The sequence below is a fragment of the Sebastes umbrosus genome, chromosome 17 (genome assembly GCF_015220745.1).
Source record: "Sebastes umbrosus isolate fSebUmb1 chromosome 17, fSebUmb1.pri, whole genome shotgun sequence".
In the NCBI taxonomy this organism is placed as follows: Eukaryota; Metazoa; Chordata; class Actinopteri; order Perciformes; family Sebastidae; genus Sebastes; species Sebastes umbrosus.
The window spans coordinates 25,146,944-25,165,930 of record NC_051285.1 but is presented as its reverse complement, the minus strand read 5'-3'; the positions used below and the strand labels follow the sequence as shown (position 1 = coordinate 25,165,930).

General features: G+C 39.0%; 1 protein-coding gene across 3 annotated transcripts in view; it reads left to right on the top strand.

Annotated features, from left to right (window-relative positions):
- Positions 1-5,441: 5,441 nt before the first annotated feature.
- The window catches only part of cltca (clathrin, heavy chain a (Hc)), a 38,683-nt gene continuing 25,137 nt past the window's right edge, over positions 5,442-18,987 (top strand). For 2 of the 3 annotated variants that reach the window (XM_037749747.1, XM_037749746.1), the window contains exons 1-2: positions 5,443-5,737; positions 18,384-18,591. In XM_037749747.1, coding sequence (XP_037605675.1) covers positions 5,696-5,737; positions 18,384-18,591 — 250 coding nt within the window. In that variant the 5' untranslated portion in view covers positions 5,443-5,695. Of the gene's footprint in view, positions 5,738-18,383; positions 18,592-18,987 lie in introns of all 3 variants that reach the window. The other variant, XM_037749748.1, reaches the window with a different exon arrangement.

Genomic DNA, 18,987 nt, shown 5'->3' with positions numbered 1-18,987 from the left:
TAACATGCAGAATGGAAAATGCTGGAGCATTTTTATCATATTTTTCAAAGTTACCGACTGCAGCTTTAAAAATTTAAGCAGATTAATTAGTAAAAATTCCAGATTTGTTTTCCAAAACTTTAATGAAAGCAATCAATCAGTTGCATCAATTAAAATTACATTACATGTTTTTGTGCAGATTAGATTATTCTGTTATGCTCCAGATTTTAGTCGTTACTTATTAATAATTTCTTACCAATAGGAGTTGTAACGATCTGAAAACCATAAACTGCGCCTCACACACGTGCATGTCGCATCACCTCTCACCTACTTTTGTGTCTTCCAAGAACTTAGGCAGCGAGAGTATGTGCATGTATGTTTGAGCAAAAAGGTTTTATGTAGAGAGATGATGCTTTTAATACAATGACTAATAAAGGTTTTTGAGGGCAGAGCATGCTGCAATTCAGGGTAAACTTGTTCAGAGTCAAACTGGCGTCGCCACCTTTGAGCATGGCAAGTATTCAGATGCTGTTAGGGAAGTACTGTATACATGGATTGGTCACAAAGTTACAGAAGTAGTAGAGAAGGTTGCTGGTAGAAGGATTACCAATTACCATAGTCCTAGAGGCTCAACTGGTGGCACGCATGTCCACAATACTCTACTGCCAGACAATGACATGACTCTGTGTACTAATACCACTATGAAGTATGGACATTCACTGTTAGGGGGACTTCACTTGTTCCCCATTAAACAGCACCAAAAACATACTATGTTAGTGTCACACATTTTCTGAACATGAGAATAGATGCAACAACAAATCAAAACTGTGGCTACGTTCCAAATCGCATACTTGTTCTTTTTACTTTTCATTCTGCAGCTGCCCTTACAAAGTACATACTGTTGCATGCAGTACTGTATGCATACAATTGGGACATACTACTTCATCATAGCATTGCACCTTGAACTTTGAACTTCTTGCTCATATATATCGCAGAGGATTGTTGGTCAGAATAGCCAGAAAAGTGTGCTGGCTTGAATACTGCAAAATGCAACCAGATAGGTTAAAGTTCAAGGCACAATATTATGGGGAAGTTATATGTCCCAATTGTAGCTGCAGTATGTTGAAAAAGTAAAAAGAAAAAGTATGCCATTTGGAAGGCAGCCTAAATCTTTTTCTAGCATACTAAATAGGGTGGTAGTGTGGATATTGGAACGCTCAGTGTGTCTAGTTTAAGCCAACAACGTCTAATTGAGGCCTCGGTCCACTAGGTGGCACCAAAGTCCAAATCAAATATGTATGCACTGAGAAGAGTTTAAACATTTTTATAGAAATTACATATAATTTCAATCACAAATGTGAAAATTGTATTTGTTGTTGATCATATTCTAGTATTTGTGACAAGCTAAGTCAGACCCTAACAGTATGTGTTTATTTTGGGGGGAAATAGGTATTGAACTCCCTACTGTAGGTTTTGGATCCTGGTATTTAGCACAATGAGGGCAGCTGACTCATACATACGTTAATTTAACCAAAGTGCAAACACAGCAACAGGTCAAAGCATTTCCGAAGAAGCATTTCACCGTTCAGATCTTACACTCTTATTGGTCCCTCCTCTCCTCAGACTGGTAACCAGTGACAAATTATTATTCCTCTTGCTTGCAATGTGCAAAGGCCTGCGTCAATTAGTAACTTCCCCTCCATTGATGTTCAAAGGTCAGGCTACATTAGACTGTGAGTTTGTGAAAATGAAATTAAAACCCAGTGACCCAAGATGATTTGTGCTTTATTTAGCATGTGTGTTATAGTTCAATTTAGACAGACAATATATATATATATAAAATAAAATATAGAAGTTTTCAAGAGTGGTGGTATCACCATCCTCATGTTACAAAGACAGAGGGAGATGAATGAACTTGAACCTGCTAAATGTCAGACAGAAAGAAAGAAATGACAAACAGTGTATGTGTGTGATGACATTCCCCCAACATCTGCCTTGTTAAAGTGGAGCAGGGAGTTGATAGAGAGGGGTGGGGGGGCAAGAAAGAAAGAGAGAAAAGAGAGGAGCCAATAGGGCTTCCATGGGACTTTTCAGTCCTGGTTCCGGATCCAAGCGTCAGTCCCACTCAGTCATCCCTGACAGGAAGACACGGAGCTCCCATCTGTGCTCAAATCCTTGCCAAAGCACTGGAGTGTACTAAAGGTCCAGTAATCTGTACAGGAGACAGTTACCTTTTTGTAAGCATGAGCCCATTTGCTGCACATATCTCGAGTCCAAGCATGGCTGCTCTTCTATGGACATCACTTGAGCCCGCGGTGAGCTGCAGAAGATGAGATACATTGAATAAAGATGGGGACATCTTGTTAGAGAGTCTATAAAGAAAGAGCAGGGCAAAGGCTGCAGGACCACCAGCACTACCCTTCATTTTGCATGGAGCCCGAGGGTAATCTCAGCCTCAGCAGGCTTGTGTGACATCCTTGCAGAGAGTCCAAAGGCCACTCTTTTATCATGACACACATGGCTTCTCTGTTAGTGTCTGAGTCGTGCGTTTCCTTGGCCTGTGCATCCATGGCAACAGCAGCGTGAATGGTCTATTCAGGACGGCCTCCACTACACCCTCTGCCACTGAGACTGTAGATCAGCAAACAAATTGCATAGTTGGTTTGGTCTAGGTTTATTAGGATTGGTCCCAGGTGGGAAACAAAATGCATCAATTTAATCTCAATAACAAAGAAGAGGGGAACTGCTGTTTATGCTCCATGCAATCCTTCGCTGAAATTCATTCATGTGCAAAACCAATCATTTGGGTGTTTGTTCATGATTGCTTGCTCTAAAATGTTATCACCTGTGTTCGCAAATCCAAATATAGTATTTTTAGGGGGGTTATTCATACATTCAAACAGAACAGATATTACATTTTGAAACATTGGTGGTAAATGTCATTTGTGAGTTTTAAATGAAATATTTATCACTCTAGATTTCTTTAACAATAATATGGAGATGCAGGTTTAACATGCAGGAATTCTTTCTTGAGCATTTTTGTAAATTATATATCCTACCCCAAGCACTTCCCCTTAAGATTTGATTGCGAAATGTTTCAGTCTGTTATTTTTTTTCTCCTTTTTTTTGAGTAGCTTTGGCCAGAGGTTTATTCCGGAAGGATCACAATCCAGATGTTGTTTGGTAGAATTCTGATGCTCTCGGATGGATGTTCTTGGGACAATAGAAAAAGTCAACATCATTTCTAGCCCAATTTAATAACATTTCATGTGTGTTTTTGAAACGACCTTGATTTGTTGTCTGTTAATGAATCTGCAATTATGCACATGAACACTGGTCATTTGGAAAAGCAGCTGGTGTGAATGAGTCCTATAGTGTAATCCATCAACAATAAAAAATTATGTTACATTTTTAATAAATTTAGAGCATTAACACCTGATATAAGTTCATGTCATTTGTCCTCAAAAACCTTTGAACAATGCACAAACATGTCTGCGCTGCTTGCAGTAGATTTTTAGCACTGTTTTTTTGGTTGGCCTCTCTAAATCAATGTTTTTTTAACATGAGGTTTGACTTAATTTTGCTGTTATTATTCAGTAGAACAAAATAAAACATTGTGTCAGAAAAATGTAATCTGATTTGCAGTTTTACTCTCATATCTCCCCCCTGTCATAGAGACAAACAATAATAATCTTCTCAGATAACCATTGCATGGACACAATCTTTATTAAATAGGACTCTATTTTCTGCAATGTTGCTATATCTTGCAGGGAAACGTTTGGGGAACTTAATGCATCATGATATGTGATTGACAAATGCATTTTCTTCAGAAGCCATAATTGCTGGCTCAGCAGAATGACACCTCTTCTTCTAAAAGGTCAGCTAGTTTTAGGAACGGTTTTCCCAGCAACCGGTTTTACATTGAGCAATAAAGCTACATCCTCTGCCACCAGAAATTGTGGATGTTAAAAAAGGGAAATGATCATTTGGGTGCATACTCCACCCAACAGATATTGCATGATTTTTACCAAAACACACTGCTTACACACTTTGATGAATACTATGTCATTATTTTAAAGCCTACAGTATCATTTTTATTTCTCAGATTGTCTTGAGAACATGCCCTGGCGATTATTTCTTACATTTGAAGTTGCATTTCGGTGTAAGAAGGATCATTTCATTCTTAAAAAGTACTTCATCCTATTTTTGCTTTACTTGCAAGCTTTGAATGGTGTAATAGTTGGTGGAGGACAACTTTGTCAACTCATCTACTTGTGTCACGAAAACATTTGTGATAAATGCTAGTATATGTCGAGGGCACACTACCACACACATACTGCATGCACACATTTAGATAGATAGATAGATAGATAGATAGATAGATAGATAGATAGATAGTAACTTTATTGATCCCAAGGGAAATTCAAGTTTCCAGCATCACAGTTCCATAGTGCAAAACATGTTAGTAAAAAGGCAGTAAAAAAGTTACTAGTGCAAAGTACAGAGTACATAAAAAATATACCAGATATAAAAATACAAGGAGATGAAGAAAACTGTTAAAACTGAATATAGTGCAGGTAACAGCTGTGATACACGACTATTAAAAAAGTGAATATAGTGCAGAAGAGACTGTTAAAAATGAGTATAGTGCATTATTATCTGTTCTGCAGACCGTCCTCCTTTGTCGTACATATATGTACATATAAAAGGTGTATTTTTGTCAACAATGTGTGTACAGATCAACAGTGTAGGTGAAAGTTCCTTCATTTAAAGTAAATTGTGAATATTTACCAGTATGTGTAATAAAAGGCAAATAAATTGTGATTTATGATCATATGATAATAGAGGATGTGAGGCATTCTGACTAGGGAGGATATGAAACGCAATTTAAATACAATTAAATGTTGAATATATGGTTATTGAGAACGAGATAAAGTTGAATGTCTGGCTTGAGTTCAGAGCGCTCTGATTGGCTGAGAGGAACAAGTGTACAACACGTAGCACTGACGTTAATTTACAAAGACGAATGATGTGGCAAAAATCAAAGGGCGACTAGAAAGAAGTAGTCCCACTTTTAAATTTATTTTTTTAATATATTTTTATATATATTTTTTAATGTGTCACTGTTTGATATTTCAAATAGACTATTAAATATTTATAAAACATTCTAAAATTAACCCTAGAAATAGTAATTATACTCGACATTATGCACTTTAAAAAAAAAAAAAAGTGTGACTGTGTATTCATCCGCGCCATTGAATGCAACTTCCATTTCCGGGATGTTTTCTCTGCAGAACAAGGACTATAGAAAGAAGGCTAGGACATCAGTCTTGGGTGTAAGGGGATTTAGCGCATGCGCAGTGTAACTGAAGCTGCGGGGGTGCGTTCTGATTGGCTCAATTTCCCCCCATAGCTATGACGCATGTTCTAGCCTCCTTCTATAGGCCTTGCTGCAGACCAAACCTCCACCGCCATTGCAGGTCTAACAGGGAGTCAGTGGCAGTCAGTTTGTTAGCCAGGGGAAGAAGAAGCCCGACAGTAAACAGTTTAAGGGACGAATAAAACATCACACCGACACCACATTTAAGGCTTTAGACTTTAATTAATTTGTTCTTTAGACTAGAAACCCCCCTGGCTGTCCGGCTAGAGTCAGAGAGAAGAAGAAGAAGCTAGTTAGCGTTAGTAGAAACCGGAGGAGAGAGCGAGAGGAACCGCCATGGCTCAGATACTGCCGATCCGCTTTCAGGAGCACCTGCAGGTATGTGGATGAATGAACGCTTAAGATGTTACCTAAAGTTTGTCTTTCAGTCGTATTCACTACGAGATTATCTCCAGAGGCTTTCCAAGTTGCTAAGAGTTAGCTAATAGCGAGCTAATGCTAGCTAGCTATAGCTTGGCAGGGTGGATGACGTTTATCTTAGTTAGCATCTAGCCTCCTATGCTAACACTTTGACTTAGCCACCCTTGTGTTCGTGATCAACTCTCCTTTTTGACAAGCCAGGTTTCCCTTCCTGTGCCAAGTATATATCTTATCCTGATTGTTTGTTATAAGATAAGATAAGATGAACCTTTTATTAATCAATTCAGATGTCAAAGCAGCAACAGAGTGAAACACAGGAGAGGTAAAGGTATACACAAATTATAGAAACAATAATAGAGATATAAAAGATACAGAGTGAATGGGTGAACATAGTGTGTGCAGTCCGTCAATAAATAAATGTAGTATGTGCAATAAATAAATGTACATATGTATATATGTGCAGTCTATAAAGTGGTATATAGGATGTATAGTGTAAAGTCAGTGTAAAGTGCACCAGTGGTTAGAGTCCAAGCTGGTTGCAGATAATGCATGTTTAAAGGCAGATGTTTAAAGTGCATGTTTCACTATAATGTAGTCATATTATTTCTTTATATTAATCTTGTCACTAAGTGGAGGCTTAAGATAAGCCCAGTGTTTTTTTTTTGCCTCTTCCTGCACTGTATATTATTCATTTATTTATTTTTTGATCATTTTGTGCCAAAATTGATATAAATATATATATATATATGCATATATATATATATATAATATACAGTTCACATGTTCCCACAAAACACCTAGCAGTGGTGGTATTATACATAAAAATGTGTATAAACATATTTTGTATACTACTACTATTTCATGGCATTTCTTATTTTAGACTGTCATTCATAACAGCTGAGAACGTGTTTTACTCACACTCTGCTTATGTGGATAACCCTGGTTGGTGAACAACCAGGGTTATCCACATAAGCAGAGAATCAGACAGGTTGTAGACAAACACTTTAACTAGCCACCCTTGTGTTTGTGATATAAATGACGAAAGGCTGCAATACACAAACAAAAGGTGGATACATACATTGCTATTAAGTCGTTATCAGACATGTTGTGTTATCCCAGCCCTTTCTTATAAGTTATATCGGTTTACTCAGAGTAACACACAGTGATAGTGTTACTACAGATGGGCACTGTCAATGCTGCGATAAGGATGATTGTTTGACTATACATTTAATAGTTATTCATTATCGTATTACCTGTACTGACATGGTTGAGATGGCATTCTGTATACCACTTATCATGACATAGTAACGTGACAGCTAAATGAAAAGTTAAATTTGTGTTGTATTGTAAAATATGCCTTGTTCTATATGTTTGAAAGGAGGAATAATCACGTTGTAGAAATGGTCATGTGGTGTGTTGTCTTGTCTGATAGCTATCCAACTATACCCATGTTGAATGCTGTGATAAGGGGTGATTGTTTGTGACAGCTAAATGAAAAGTTAAAATATTTACACTCTTTTACAGTTAACTCATTTGTGTTGTATTGTAAAATATGCCTTGTTCTATATGTTTGAAAATGATTATCCGACCACAGGGGGGATAATCACGTTGTAGAAATGGTCATGTGATGTGTTGGCTTGTCTGATAGCTATCCAACTATACCCATGTTGAATGACTTTGCCAAAGTTGGCTGAGGCTGAAGTATTCACTGAGAATGACTTTTGTTTCTCTTGATCTGTTTCTGTTAGGCAAACTCTCCCCTGATATGGTAGATATACAGATACACATTTTTGTAATACTAGAAAAACAGGTGGTTTCCTTGATGTGCAGGCCTGTACTACATGGAGCTTGCTTTTTGGTTTGAATGGCCACACCTTTACTATAACACCCCCAATAAAACTGCCAGTTCAGGTCAGATTGAGGAAGTGGAAACATCCATGTCCCTCCGAGCTTATGGATCCAGTCTGGAGTGCTGACTTTCAAGATGTAATGAATAAATTATAGTGACTTTTGGTGTTTCAGTCAAGCCTCAGATGAGAAATGTGATCTCTCTCTCTCTCTCTCTCTACCTCTTGGCCTCAAGAAAATCATTTGTTTATTCACTCATTTTATTTGTTTTCTAGCCTGGTCTGAAAACAAACAGCTTTGGGCTTCACAGGCTTATGAGACTGATGACTTTGGGCTAAATATAGACAATTTACTTGTGATCCAGGGCTGTTCTCATCGTTTCCTTAATTTCACACTTTCAACACTTATTAATAATAAGTGTTTTGACTCTGGTCCCTGAAGTGAGGTCAGAGGTCAGGGTCAGTACCGTTGGACTAGATTGTGACTTTCAGTGACTTGTTCAGTGACAGCTCAGCAGAGTGAATGTTTGAACGCAGGCTTCCTGATCATATGATTTATTCCTGTTACTACAAAACTATCACCCTACTTACAGATACAGATCTTGTGATAATACTAATGATAGGTTTAGATTAAAAACCACAAATCACCAAAAGTCACAGTGCAGCACAGCACAATGTTATTGCTATCTTAGTTTATGTGACAGCATTTGATGAGTTAATATGTAGGCCTATCACAAGAGATTATATGGCGACTGAGCTTCACAAAGCTATGCAAAGGTCTTTTGTGCATACAGCTACAATGAAATGATTATGGAATGATTTTTGACTCCTTTGTTAAGTCCTCTTGATTGCGGTAGTGGGAGTGAAAAGAGAGAGCAATACCGAAGTGGTGAATTACTATTGGTACTGTGAATTCAAACTGAACTAATATTTTATCTTCAGCCAGTGAAAAAGCTTTTGCAATCATGTCCTGACACTACATCTTTGTAGTTAAATCATACTGGTAGTAGCTTTTGAATTTAACTGCACTGTGTTTCATTCAAGGAACCAGTGTATGTCACATGGAACTTCAAGTAGTTTCTTGTCATTCATACTTGTTGATATGTTTTACTTTTATGTAAAAAATGTTGCATACTAATACAATAACTTGCATTTTATTTACTTACTGTACCGCACTGTAGTTCCCTGTGATATGAGCTGTGTGCTTTTCCTGATTTGTGTCATTGGCACGTCACAAGGTCATTTTGTGTGACTAATCAACTCCCAAGGGATCTCCAGCACCTATCACTAATGCATAACCTGCATATGCTGTTTCATGCATGTTTCACACATCGCTTGAGCAGATCATGCAGAATATTAGAGCTGGATGATATGGCCTAAAATCTGTATCAGGATAAATTGTACATTAATCCTGTTAATGGACAGAGTGTATCAGGTACTATAATATGCTGGGTGCTCCTCACGAGAGCACCCAGGTTGCAGGAAGGAAGTTATCCTAGCTTATTAGTGCAGTAGATCACAGGATCCTGGAGAGACCAACCTGACATGATCAGCTTATGGCTGCTTTGGTGCTGTCATGATTTTTTCACATAGCTATTACAGGCTCAGCAATGCAGGTTCAGATGCATGCTTTTTAAACCAGCCAAGTTTGCTTTATCACTGTAAGTTGAACCTGATTGATTACTCTGATTTTGATTACCCCCCATATTGCGATCCTGCAAACAAGAGACAAAACAACTCAAAGAACTCATATTTTGTATATAGGCTAGTTTAAGATGCTAGTATGAAGTTGTCCCGAGAAGTTCATGTTAAACATTATCGTAGCATAACCCCCCCTGAAGCTGTCTAGCCTTGTATGTGATTGTGGATAACCACAGAGAAGAATCAAAATTGTGATAAAACTCTCATATCAAGATATTATGATTCTCAGTTGTCAATGTCTAAACGTTACGTGTTACATAAGTCTGTTGCTACTTTGAGAAGAACTTTATAAATGGTCTGGTTTTAAATGAAGCTTACACACATGGCATTTTCTACAGGATTTAGATTTTCTGGACCTAGTGTAGACAGCTAATAAAGACAGCTGTGCATTGCCTATACCACAGATTAAAAGCAAGCCTTCACCTTGGTCTGTGCTCTCTCTCTCTCTCTCTCTTCCTTCCTCCCTCCCTCCCTCTCCCTCAAACTTTGCAATTGTGTGTCCTCAGTCATCCGGTCAACTTGCATAGCTTGCATTTTTATATATCATCCATTTATATAGTGTAGTGCAGACTCCAGTTAAAGAACTTTAATTGCACAAGTGTCAAGTAAAATACCTATAACTCAAGACCTCACATCTTTCCCCACACAACATAGTATATGCAATCAGTTTGTCATGTGTTCTACTTATACACTTATCCTAGCAAACTGTAATGTTAAATGAATGAATGACGTTCAAATATCAATGGCAGCTCCTACTTCCCAGGAGCATATCAGTGTAACGGTTCAATCAGGAAGACCGGAACCAGTATCAATTTAAGACTGGGCCTTGATAGGGATGCACCGATACTGGATCGGATATCGGGCCGATACTGACTCAAATAGCTGGATCGGATATCGGTTACAATGGAGCCGATATATTCAATTCAATTCTATGTTTATATACTATATACATTAAATACTGGAATTTTAATTCCTGTTTAAGTTTTGACCAATTTGCTGCTGAATTAAAAAGGTTTACACTTGAATTGCAATTCCTGTTAATTTTAAAGATTTTTTTGCCAAGTAGCTGGTGCACGATTTATTATTATTATTTTAATAATAAATAACATTTCACTAAATTTATATATGTATGTATTTGTTACATTTTGTTTTACAAAGTTAGGAAAGCAATTTTTAAGTTAAGCCTGATGTTGCTTTACACATAAAAGAATGATCCCAGTCACTTCTACTTCTCAGTACGCAGTGAGGCATACAGCTTATTAATTAAACACTGGTATCGGAGTGGTGCTCGGTATCGTCCGATACCCTGAAAAAGACACGGAAAATGTTGGATTGGTGCATCCCTAGGCCTAGTTATACATCCCTACCTAAAAAAACGTTATGGGGACATCCCTAGTTGGCTGTCTGTAATAATTGAAAATGGCTCTTGATCCTGTTTATGTAACCACAACATGATGCCTATTCTTTGTTGACAAAGGCTTCTCTTGCATATTTAGTAAGCAGGGTTTGACAAGCCAGGTTTCCTTTCCTGTGCCAAATAGGCACAGTTGATTATTTGCGGAGGGAGAAGCCTAAGCTTATCAAATATTGTGTTTATTCAGCGCCATATTTATATGTGTGTCCATAATGACATGTTACTGTTAATTTACTTTCTCTGAATATGTGGATGTTTTGTAAGTATACACAGTAATCTGTTATGTTTGCAAAACATGTCATCAGTCAACTCTCCTTGCTAAACACAACTACAAAATACCCACTAAGAACCTTTTTGTTAAATGTATCACATGCAGTTCACATGTTCCCACAGAACACTTAGCAGTGGTGGTATCATACATAAAAATGTGTATGAACATATTATGCTTACTACTAATATTTTAGACTCATTCATAACAGCTGAGAAAATGTTTTACTCACACGCTTCACCAACCAGGGTTAGCTACATGAGCAGAGAATCAGACGGGTTGTAGACAAACCCAGAGTTCTCAAAACCTTTGGAAGAGGAAACAAAGGCAAACGTTAAAATTATTACACTAACTTTCCATTAAACATCCATTAGGAGTTACTACCTAACTTAAGTGGGCACGGTATCACATCGCAGCAGTTAACTTTGTGAATAATATTTGCAAATTTGCGCAGAATGCTGATACGAGGGAAATAAAAAGTAAGTGTAATTGGTTGTCAGGTTCATTCAGATGAATGTGGCTAGGTTTAACTCAGATATTTGTGGTCTGAGAAAGGATTCAGTTCCCTGAATACTCAGAAAAGATGGGACTTGAAATTTGGTAGTACTGACACTAAATGCATTTAATTCAGATTTATTTCCATTGGTGTTTGATAGTAAATTTTGTGCCACAAATTTGTTTGTGGCACATACCTGTACTATTACATACTGTTTGCCTAGCGGGTAGGGCTTTAGTTTATGGTGCCATGCTCTTTAAATGTCATCTTACAAGTTTACATGTTGCACTTTGAACTGTTCTAGTAAGTGACCAGCTGATATCTCGTGACAGGCCGGTGAGGATACAGATATGCTGAACACTTGACATTCTGCAGCACTGTCTAAATGGAAGATAAAGCGTGCATTTGTGAGAAAAAAGGAAACTGCAGTCCCAAAACCACCTCAGCAGAACTGGTCTGGAGTGGAGATGGATGAGCTCCAGAAATGCATGCATTCCTTCCTTCTCCCCCCCACTTCTCTTTATCTAACAGTAAAGGCAGCCCTCTTGCACCTCACCCCTGGGCTGGTCACATGTCCCCCCACCAGTGTCACATGGGAGTGGAGGAGGCAGCACTGGGCAGGCCTGTTGTTTCAGTCCTGGTAGACAATGGGTCCCTGGTTTCCTGTTGTGGAGCACTGCAATGAAGTGCTGCAAGCCTCAGCACATAACATGGCACATCCTTCCCTGCCCTGCCTTGAACTTTACATGTGCGGGACACACACAGGGCTTTTTTCTGCTGAGCAAGAGGCTGCTTTCCCTCGAAGGAAGAGCATACAGGTTAAATCAACAAATGGGACTCCCTTGGGGTTGTTAGGAATAGCTCAAATCTGCTGGCTGATTCCTTATCTCTGTAAGATTCAGAAGCAAACATCAGCTCAATTTTATGGCTTTTAATGGGAATTTACTCAGTTTGATTTAGCTTCCTTATAAGAGAGCTTGTGTGTCTGAGTCTGAGCTGGACGACTGTTTGCTATGGATCAGCTCAAGAAAACATCCTCTCTAGGGCTGCGTGATGTATTTGTTTTGGGCAAGAGTTGCATAAAAATGTTTTGGGATTTTGGGACCCATATTAAGTGTATGCTTGATAATGCACCAGTTGCAGTGAAGCTCTCAAGGGTCCACATACTAAAGAAAAATACAAAGATGTTAAAATAATTCTATGCCATAATGTTTTCACATTTAAGTTGAACTGCTTTGTTGCAATTGCCTTGAATTATTTCAGACACTAGGGAATATTGTTGTAATAAATCAGGACAGGTACTAATAAAGTGGCATTTTTAAAGACATCTGATTCAGAGCCAAGCATCATAGTCACAGCATAAACAAGAAACATGGTGAAATAATATTTGCTGGTGTAAGCCAAGATGATCCCTAGTCTCCACTTAAATTAGCATGTGAACTTCATGGGGATTTTCATTACCTCATTTTCCCATTAGTTCTCTTTCCCAGACGAAAGGATGGGACTTGCTTGGACTTGAGCTGATTTGTTTCTGGTTCTTCTCTAAAGTGCACGTGCTTACACTGTCAATGGAGCTAATAGCAGAGGGTACTGCCTAAGGCTGGGTATCGTTTAAAACATTACGATGCCAGTACCAATACTAGTACCCTTAATGTGGTACTGATACCAATAGAGTACTTCATTCGATGTCCCACTGGCTAGCTAATCGCCACTGCACTGCACAGCGCTCATACAGCCGCTACCACTGCTAATGCTGTCCACTGATCCACGGTTGCGGGACCATGTTGTCGCGAAACTGTGACGGCCATCCTGTGGTTCCCCCCACACGTTAAGCGTTAGCTCTGTTAGCACTTGTTGCCGTTACGCTGTAAGCACCATTAGCTGCAAGCAGTTGGCTCAGACATCTCTGTGTTCAGTGCCATGTGCAGGCAGGCAATTCCGGCTGTATGGGTTGTAGCTGCGAAGAACACTCGCGGTGATTGTCTACGAGCAAAACAGTCATCTTTTTCTAGATCTGGGCACAAAAAGGATCGATTGCAGGTATCGTTTGACTAGAAAGGTTTCGATACTACTTGGTACTGGTTTGTTTTGGTCGATACCTTAAAGGTATCGAGTACCAATCCCAAGTCTTAGTCCTGCCCTATGCTTGGAGCGTCTGCTGTGCCCTGAGAGTGAAGGTTTATTACACTTAGTCCATCGATGACATAGAGCGGGGTTGTGAGTGTTTGCATGCTTGGCCACTGTACTTTTTCTGTTGGCAAAGAAGAATGTGAAGGGTATTTTTTCCACTGCCATATTCAGCAGTGACTTTGGTAACATATTGTTGTACAAACTTGTAAACTAGGACAGTCTTTATCAGTAGCTGTGGCATACCGTATGATTCTTGCGAGCAGTAGTCGATCATCGTGTTAACTTGACTGATTGGTGTAACTGCAGTAAAACATCCAGTGAGTTATAGTGAGCAATAAAGGACACTCATTTCCTGACACTGTCTTGATAAAATTGTAGATGGTTAAGGTTTCAGTGAAGCTCACATTCTTTGACTTATGTGCATGACAATTTTGCTTTCTCTGGTCAAATGTATTGCCTTGCAGAGTCACTAATTTGGGAAATGCCCCTCTATAATGTCATGTCATTGAAGATGCAGTTCTGAAAGTGATTAAAACGGAGTGAGGCAGAGAGGCTGAGTTAATGGTTTGTCAAGGGACTAATGACCGTAATGCATAGTGTAATAGTGAATCACTATGCCTCTTGCTGGCAATTTGTTGCTGCCATTGCACTGGCTCGCTGGCCTAGCCTCTGCAACATTAGCCTTCAGGTCCTTGTGTAAATTGATTCTGTTCTCTCGACTGCTTTTTTTCTCTTTTAACCAGCTTTATACCACATGCGTTGAACACAATCACCAGATTAGCTTGTTGATCATCACATTAGAGTATACATGACACACTCCTTCTCACTTTTCCCTTAGATTGCTGTCCAATCTCCCTTGTGCTCTCCTCTCACGACACTATTGTTAATTAGCTGTCTGCGGAGTCAAATGTTTTTGGGCTAGCATCTGCCCATAAAAGCTTATGCTAACAGCTGAGCTAAAAGCAGCAACACCAAGGCCAGGGCAGGCTAGACTAAATGACTAAATGATTTTTCCACATTGATTGTAGCTCCACTGGTTTGACCTGCTTTCACCCAAATTCCTCCTCATTGATGTCACAGCAGCGTTAGCCCACAGCAGTGTTTTACCATAAGGTTTCTATAGCAACCCAGTCTGACTGACCAAACTTTGGTGTGGTCCGTCTTGCAGCAGTGCAACATCTGTCTGTTTGTTGTTATTTGGTCCAAGGGACAGAGGTAACATATTAATTGTGATTAGGCCATGCCGCTCATTCCTGTTTGACGAATGCTCTTCATTGTGAATGAAAGGGCTTCCTGCTGAGCCCAGAATAGATGGCAGATGGTAGAGTGAGAGAGAGAGAGAGCACGTAAATCTGTCTAGAAAACTATTGTGTAATGATAGAGGATAACCCTCCTCTTCTGCTTAATATGTAGACATATCTCAGTCTGGTTTACAGAGATTAGAGAGACGATTTAAAGAAAGTCAAACAGTTGATTCACACGGTTTTAGATCTAATAGCTGCTACACGGGATTTTCTGATATGGATTCAAATCAAGAGCACACATTTGTAACACTTTTTAGTAAGTTCATTTAAATAAAGCGATCTGTTAAAATAAAGTGTCGCTAGATATTAAAGTATTTTCTCTCTGAGGGCTCTTTTCTTTTGTCTGGTGTTTGAATAAATGTTGCATTAGTAAACAAGGCTTCCATACTGAACAATGTCAGCGATAAGAGGCATGAAAAGCTCCAATGACGTTACTGTATGATGTCACCCTCCACAGTTATAAAAAAAAAAAAATGAAACACTGTGGTGAAACCTTGCTACAGACCCGTTTTCCTAATAGCTGGTAGTAACACTTGTTCTGTAAAGTCAATTATCGTTGTGTCATTGAGGGGGAACCAGGTTACACACCAGTGAAAGAATGTGGGTGGGGCAGGCTGGGAGGAGGGTGTGTGTCCTGTCATTGATAAAAGGTGCTCCCATTTCGTTGAGCAATTCTTGGAACTGTGCTTTCTGTTTGCTGATTAGGACTGAAATTGTTAACAGTGGAGCCACATTTTATCATTAGCAAGCCTTGAAATGTACACTCGGCAAGCCTAGCAGGCTTTTTGGCAGAGATCCAATTTGTGCTCACAAAACTAAGCTTGACATTTAAAAATTTAAATTAGGTGGCCACAAATTATCAATGGCTGGTAAATTAAAGCAGTAATTAATACTTGTCATTAGAATACAGAACACAGGTCATTATGTAAATTTCACATTTAACTTGTTCAGCTAATGTCATTAGCTTAATGGTCTTAGTTGTCAGTTATTCATGACCATGGGTAAAAGAGATGTCTTGTCACAGTTTAGATTTCTGCCTCTGTAGCTGTGCAGTGTACACAACATAATGCTGCTTTGTTGCTGTAATAATATATTAAATAAGTAGTGAATTCCCTGTTAAATACCACAGACTGTAGTTAGATGGGTTGTTAGATTTTTATTGTTTTTTTGCAGTCTTGATGGGGGAAAAATACAATCAGAAGATGTTTTTCTTGCGGCTAAATATTGTGAGGTAAATACTAGTATTTGTAAGTAATTAGTTGAATTTATATATATTTATTCCTTTTGTTTGTAAATAAATGTTCAAGGGATGTTGTTGATAAAGGCAATGTGTTGAAATAATTGAATCTGGTCAGTTATGGCAAATGAAATGTCAGAAAAAGACATTTGTAAAGACAGAGAGACACCGTCTCAAGTTTGAGGAATTATGCTCACTCTACGTAATGATACAACATTTGTAAAACTGTGGTGTATTGCTGAGGTTGTGAAAGTAGAGGAAGTTGCAACAGCAAACATAACATGTTTCTGGTAGTTTCATTTCCTTCAGTTTTACTTCACAGCTGCGTTGCCTTTTGCAATTTGTTAGCACGGAGGCACCGAAGTTCTGTTTGTGCAGTGATTGCATTTTGTCAGCGTCAATGTTCAATGTTATTGTTAAAATGTGGTTCGCAGTGGTTTCATTTTAGAATTGTAACCATGATACATGGTTTGTACTTGTACAGGAGTCTTGACACTCCTGCCCAGAGCTGTTTTGGCTTGCACTCAGTAGGTAGTGCTGTGTCAGGGTTTGTGTGAGGTAGGCAGGATGCCCTGTTTCCAGCCTTGGCAGTAAACCGGGCTGCAGAGCTTTCTGGTGTTATGTGCTGCAAAGCATTTCACCCACAGCCTCGGGCATTTGCATTTATGCGGGTTAAACCACTTTATGTCCTGTATCACATTGTTTGTTCTGCTGGGTCACCAAGGGAAGTCAAAGAAACTGAGGCCACACTGCTGAACTGTGGTATACTTGTGTTGGTTGATTCAGTTTAGCGTTTGTCCTTTATCACAGGTGATTGTCAGGACAGGTGTTATGGCAAAATTGTGTTAATCATGGCCTTGACAAACTGCATCACAAATGCAGTAAGTTGCAAGAAGTCACACCTTGTTCAACTGCTGGTATTCAGACTGCAGTGAGACTACAGTGTTGTGTAATATGGTTATGGTTTCCTCTTTGGCCCCTGTTTTGAGAACTTGGCGTTGGATTAGCCCTCCACCCAGCCCAGCTCTCTAACCATTGTGACCACGCCACAGCTCCATGTGTCCAAAGAACCGCTGCTCAGTGTCAGGCTTGGTGACCTCATCGGCTGGCTGTGGTAGTGCGAAGCAGCTGACCAGAGAGTCAATGGCTTCTTATTGGACACCTGTTGTTTGGTCAGCACCAGGCATTTTAATTAATTTGACTGTTAAAAATCATATGTTATACAATGTTAATAAAGAAACTGGGGCTCTTGAGCTCCCTGACACTCACTGCAACACTTGAAAGTCACTTCCTGCTGTCTGACAAGTACATTCCTTTTCTCCCTCCCACATGTTGCCTGAAAATCTCTTGAGAAATACTGCACTGGTTTACAGGGAAATTAAAATGAATTAGAACTAGGGCTGTCAAAGATACCGCAATAATAATGCAAGTTTGTTTTAATGCCACTAATTTCTTTAACACATTAATGCAACCTGCTATTTTTAGGTTGAAGCGAGCTCAGTTTTAAAGCTAGTGTGAAGATACTGGCATCATATGAAACTAGTCAATCATGTCGAACTAGCTTGTCGTGAAGGAGGCTAAATGATGCTCCAAACTTATGCTAAATTTTGGAGAGGAGAAATGGGGGGTCCCCTTGACCTCTGACCTCAAGATATGTGAATGTAAATGGGATCTATTGGTACCCATGAGTCTCCCCTTTACAGACATGCCCACTTTATGATAATCTCTTGCAGTTTGGGGCAAGTCATAGTCAAGTCAGCACACTGACACACTGACCGCTGTTGTTGCCTGTTGGGCTGCAGTTTGCCATGTTATGATTTGAGCATATTATTTATGCTAAATGCAGTACCTGTGGCTGGGAGGGTTTCTGAACAATGTTTTGTCTTGTTGATTGATTTCCAATAATGAATATACACATATATTTGCATAAAGCAGCATATTTAACCACCTCCATGTTTATAAGAGTATTAAATACTTGACAAATCTCCCTTTAAGGTACATTTTGAACAGATAAAATATGTGTGATTAATTGACTATTGACAGTCACGCGATTTAATTATTTTAATCGATTGACAGCCCGAATTAGAAGTACTTATTGTCAGTGTCAGCCTGGAGATGGCAGGAAGAACGTGATGTCAATATTGTCATTGATTTTCTGTAAATTATAATTATACTGTAATATTATACTTTTTTTCCTTTTCTCTTAGCTCCAAAACTTAGGGATCAATCCGGCCAACATAGGCTTCAGCACCCTAACCATGGAGTCGGATAAGTTCATCTGTATCCGGGAGAAGGTGGGCGAGCAGACTCAGGTGGTGATCATTGACATGGCAGACCCCAATACCCCTATCCGCAGGCCCATCTCCGCCGACAGCGCCATCATGAATCCAGCCAGCAAAGTCATTGCACTTAAAGGTAAGACAGTGTATTGGCATTGCAGAGGCCACATTTCTCTAAATCAGTGTAGGAAATACCAGAGAAAGAGAACTATATCATACTATTTCAGTGTTGTATTTTAGCTAAGCCCCTGTAAGGGGCCTGCAGCATCCAGTTCTGACATGTTTGTTCAATATAGCAACATTATTCATTTAATAATTAAGAGTATTTCTAAGTTATTGTCATTGATTTATGTCCATACACATTCAGCTACTTTAGTTTTCCACTGTGAAGTAGTTTTTATTGCCCAACATGTATGTTTTTATCCCGAACATTTGTCCTGTAAATATCCAAAGTAGCATATTTTTATTCTTTTTGTCCAGCATTCATGATTGCTTTGACTTTTTTGTTTGTTTTTGTTTTTGACTTTTCTAT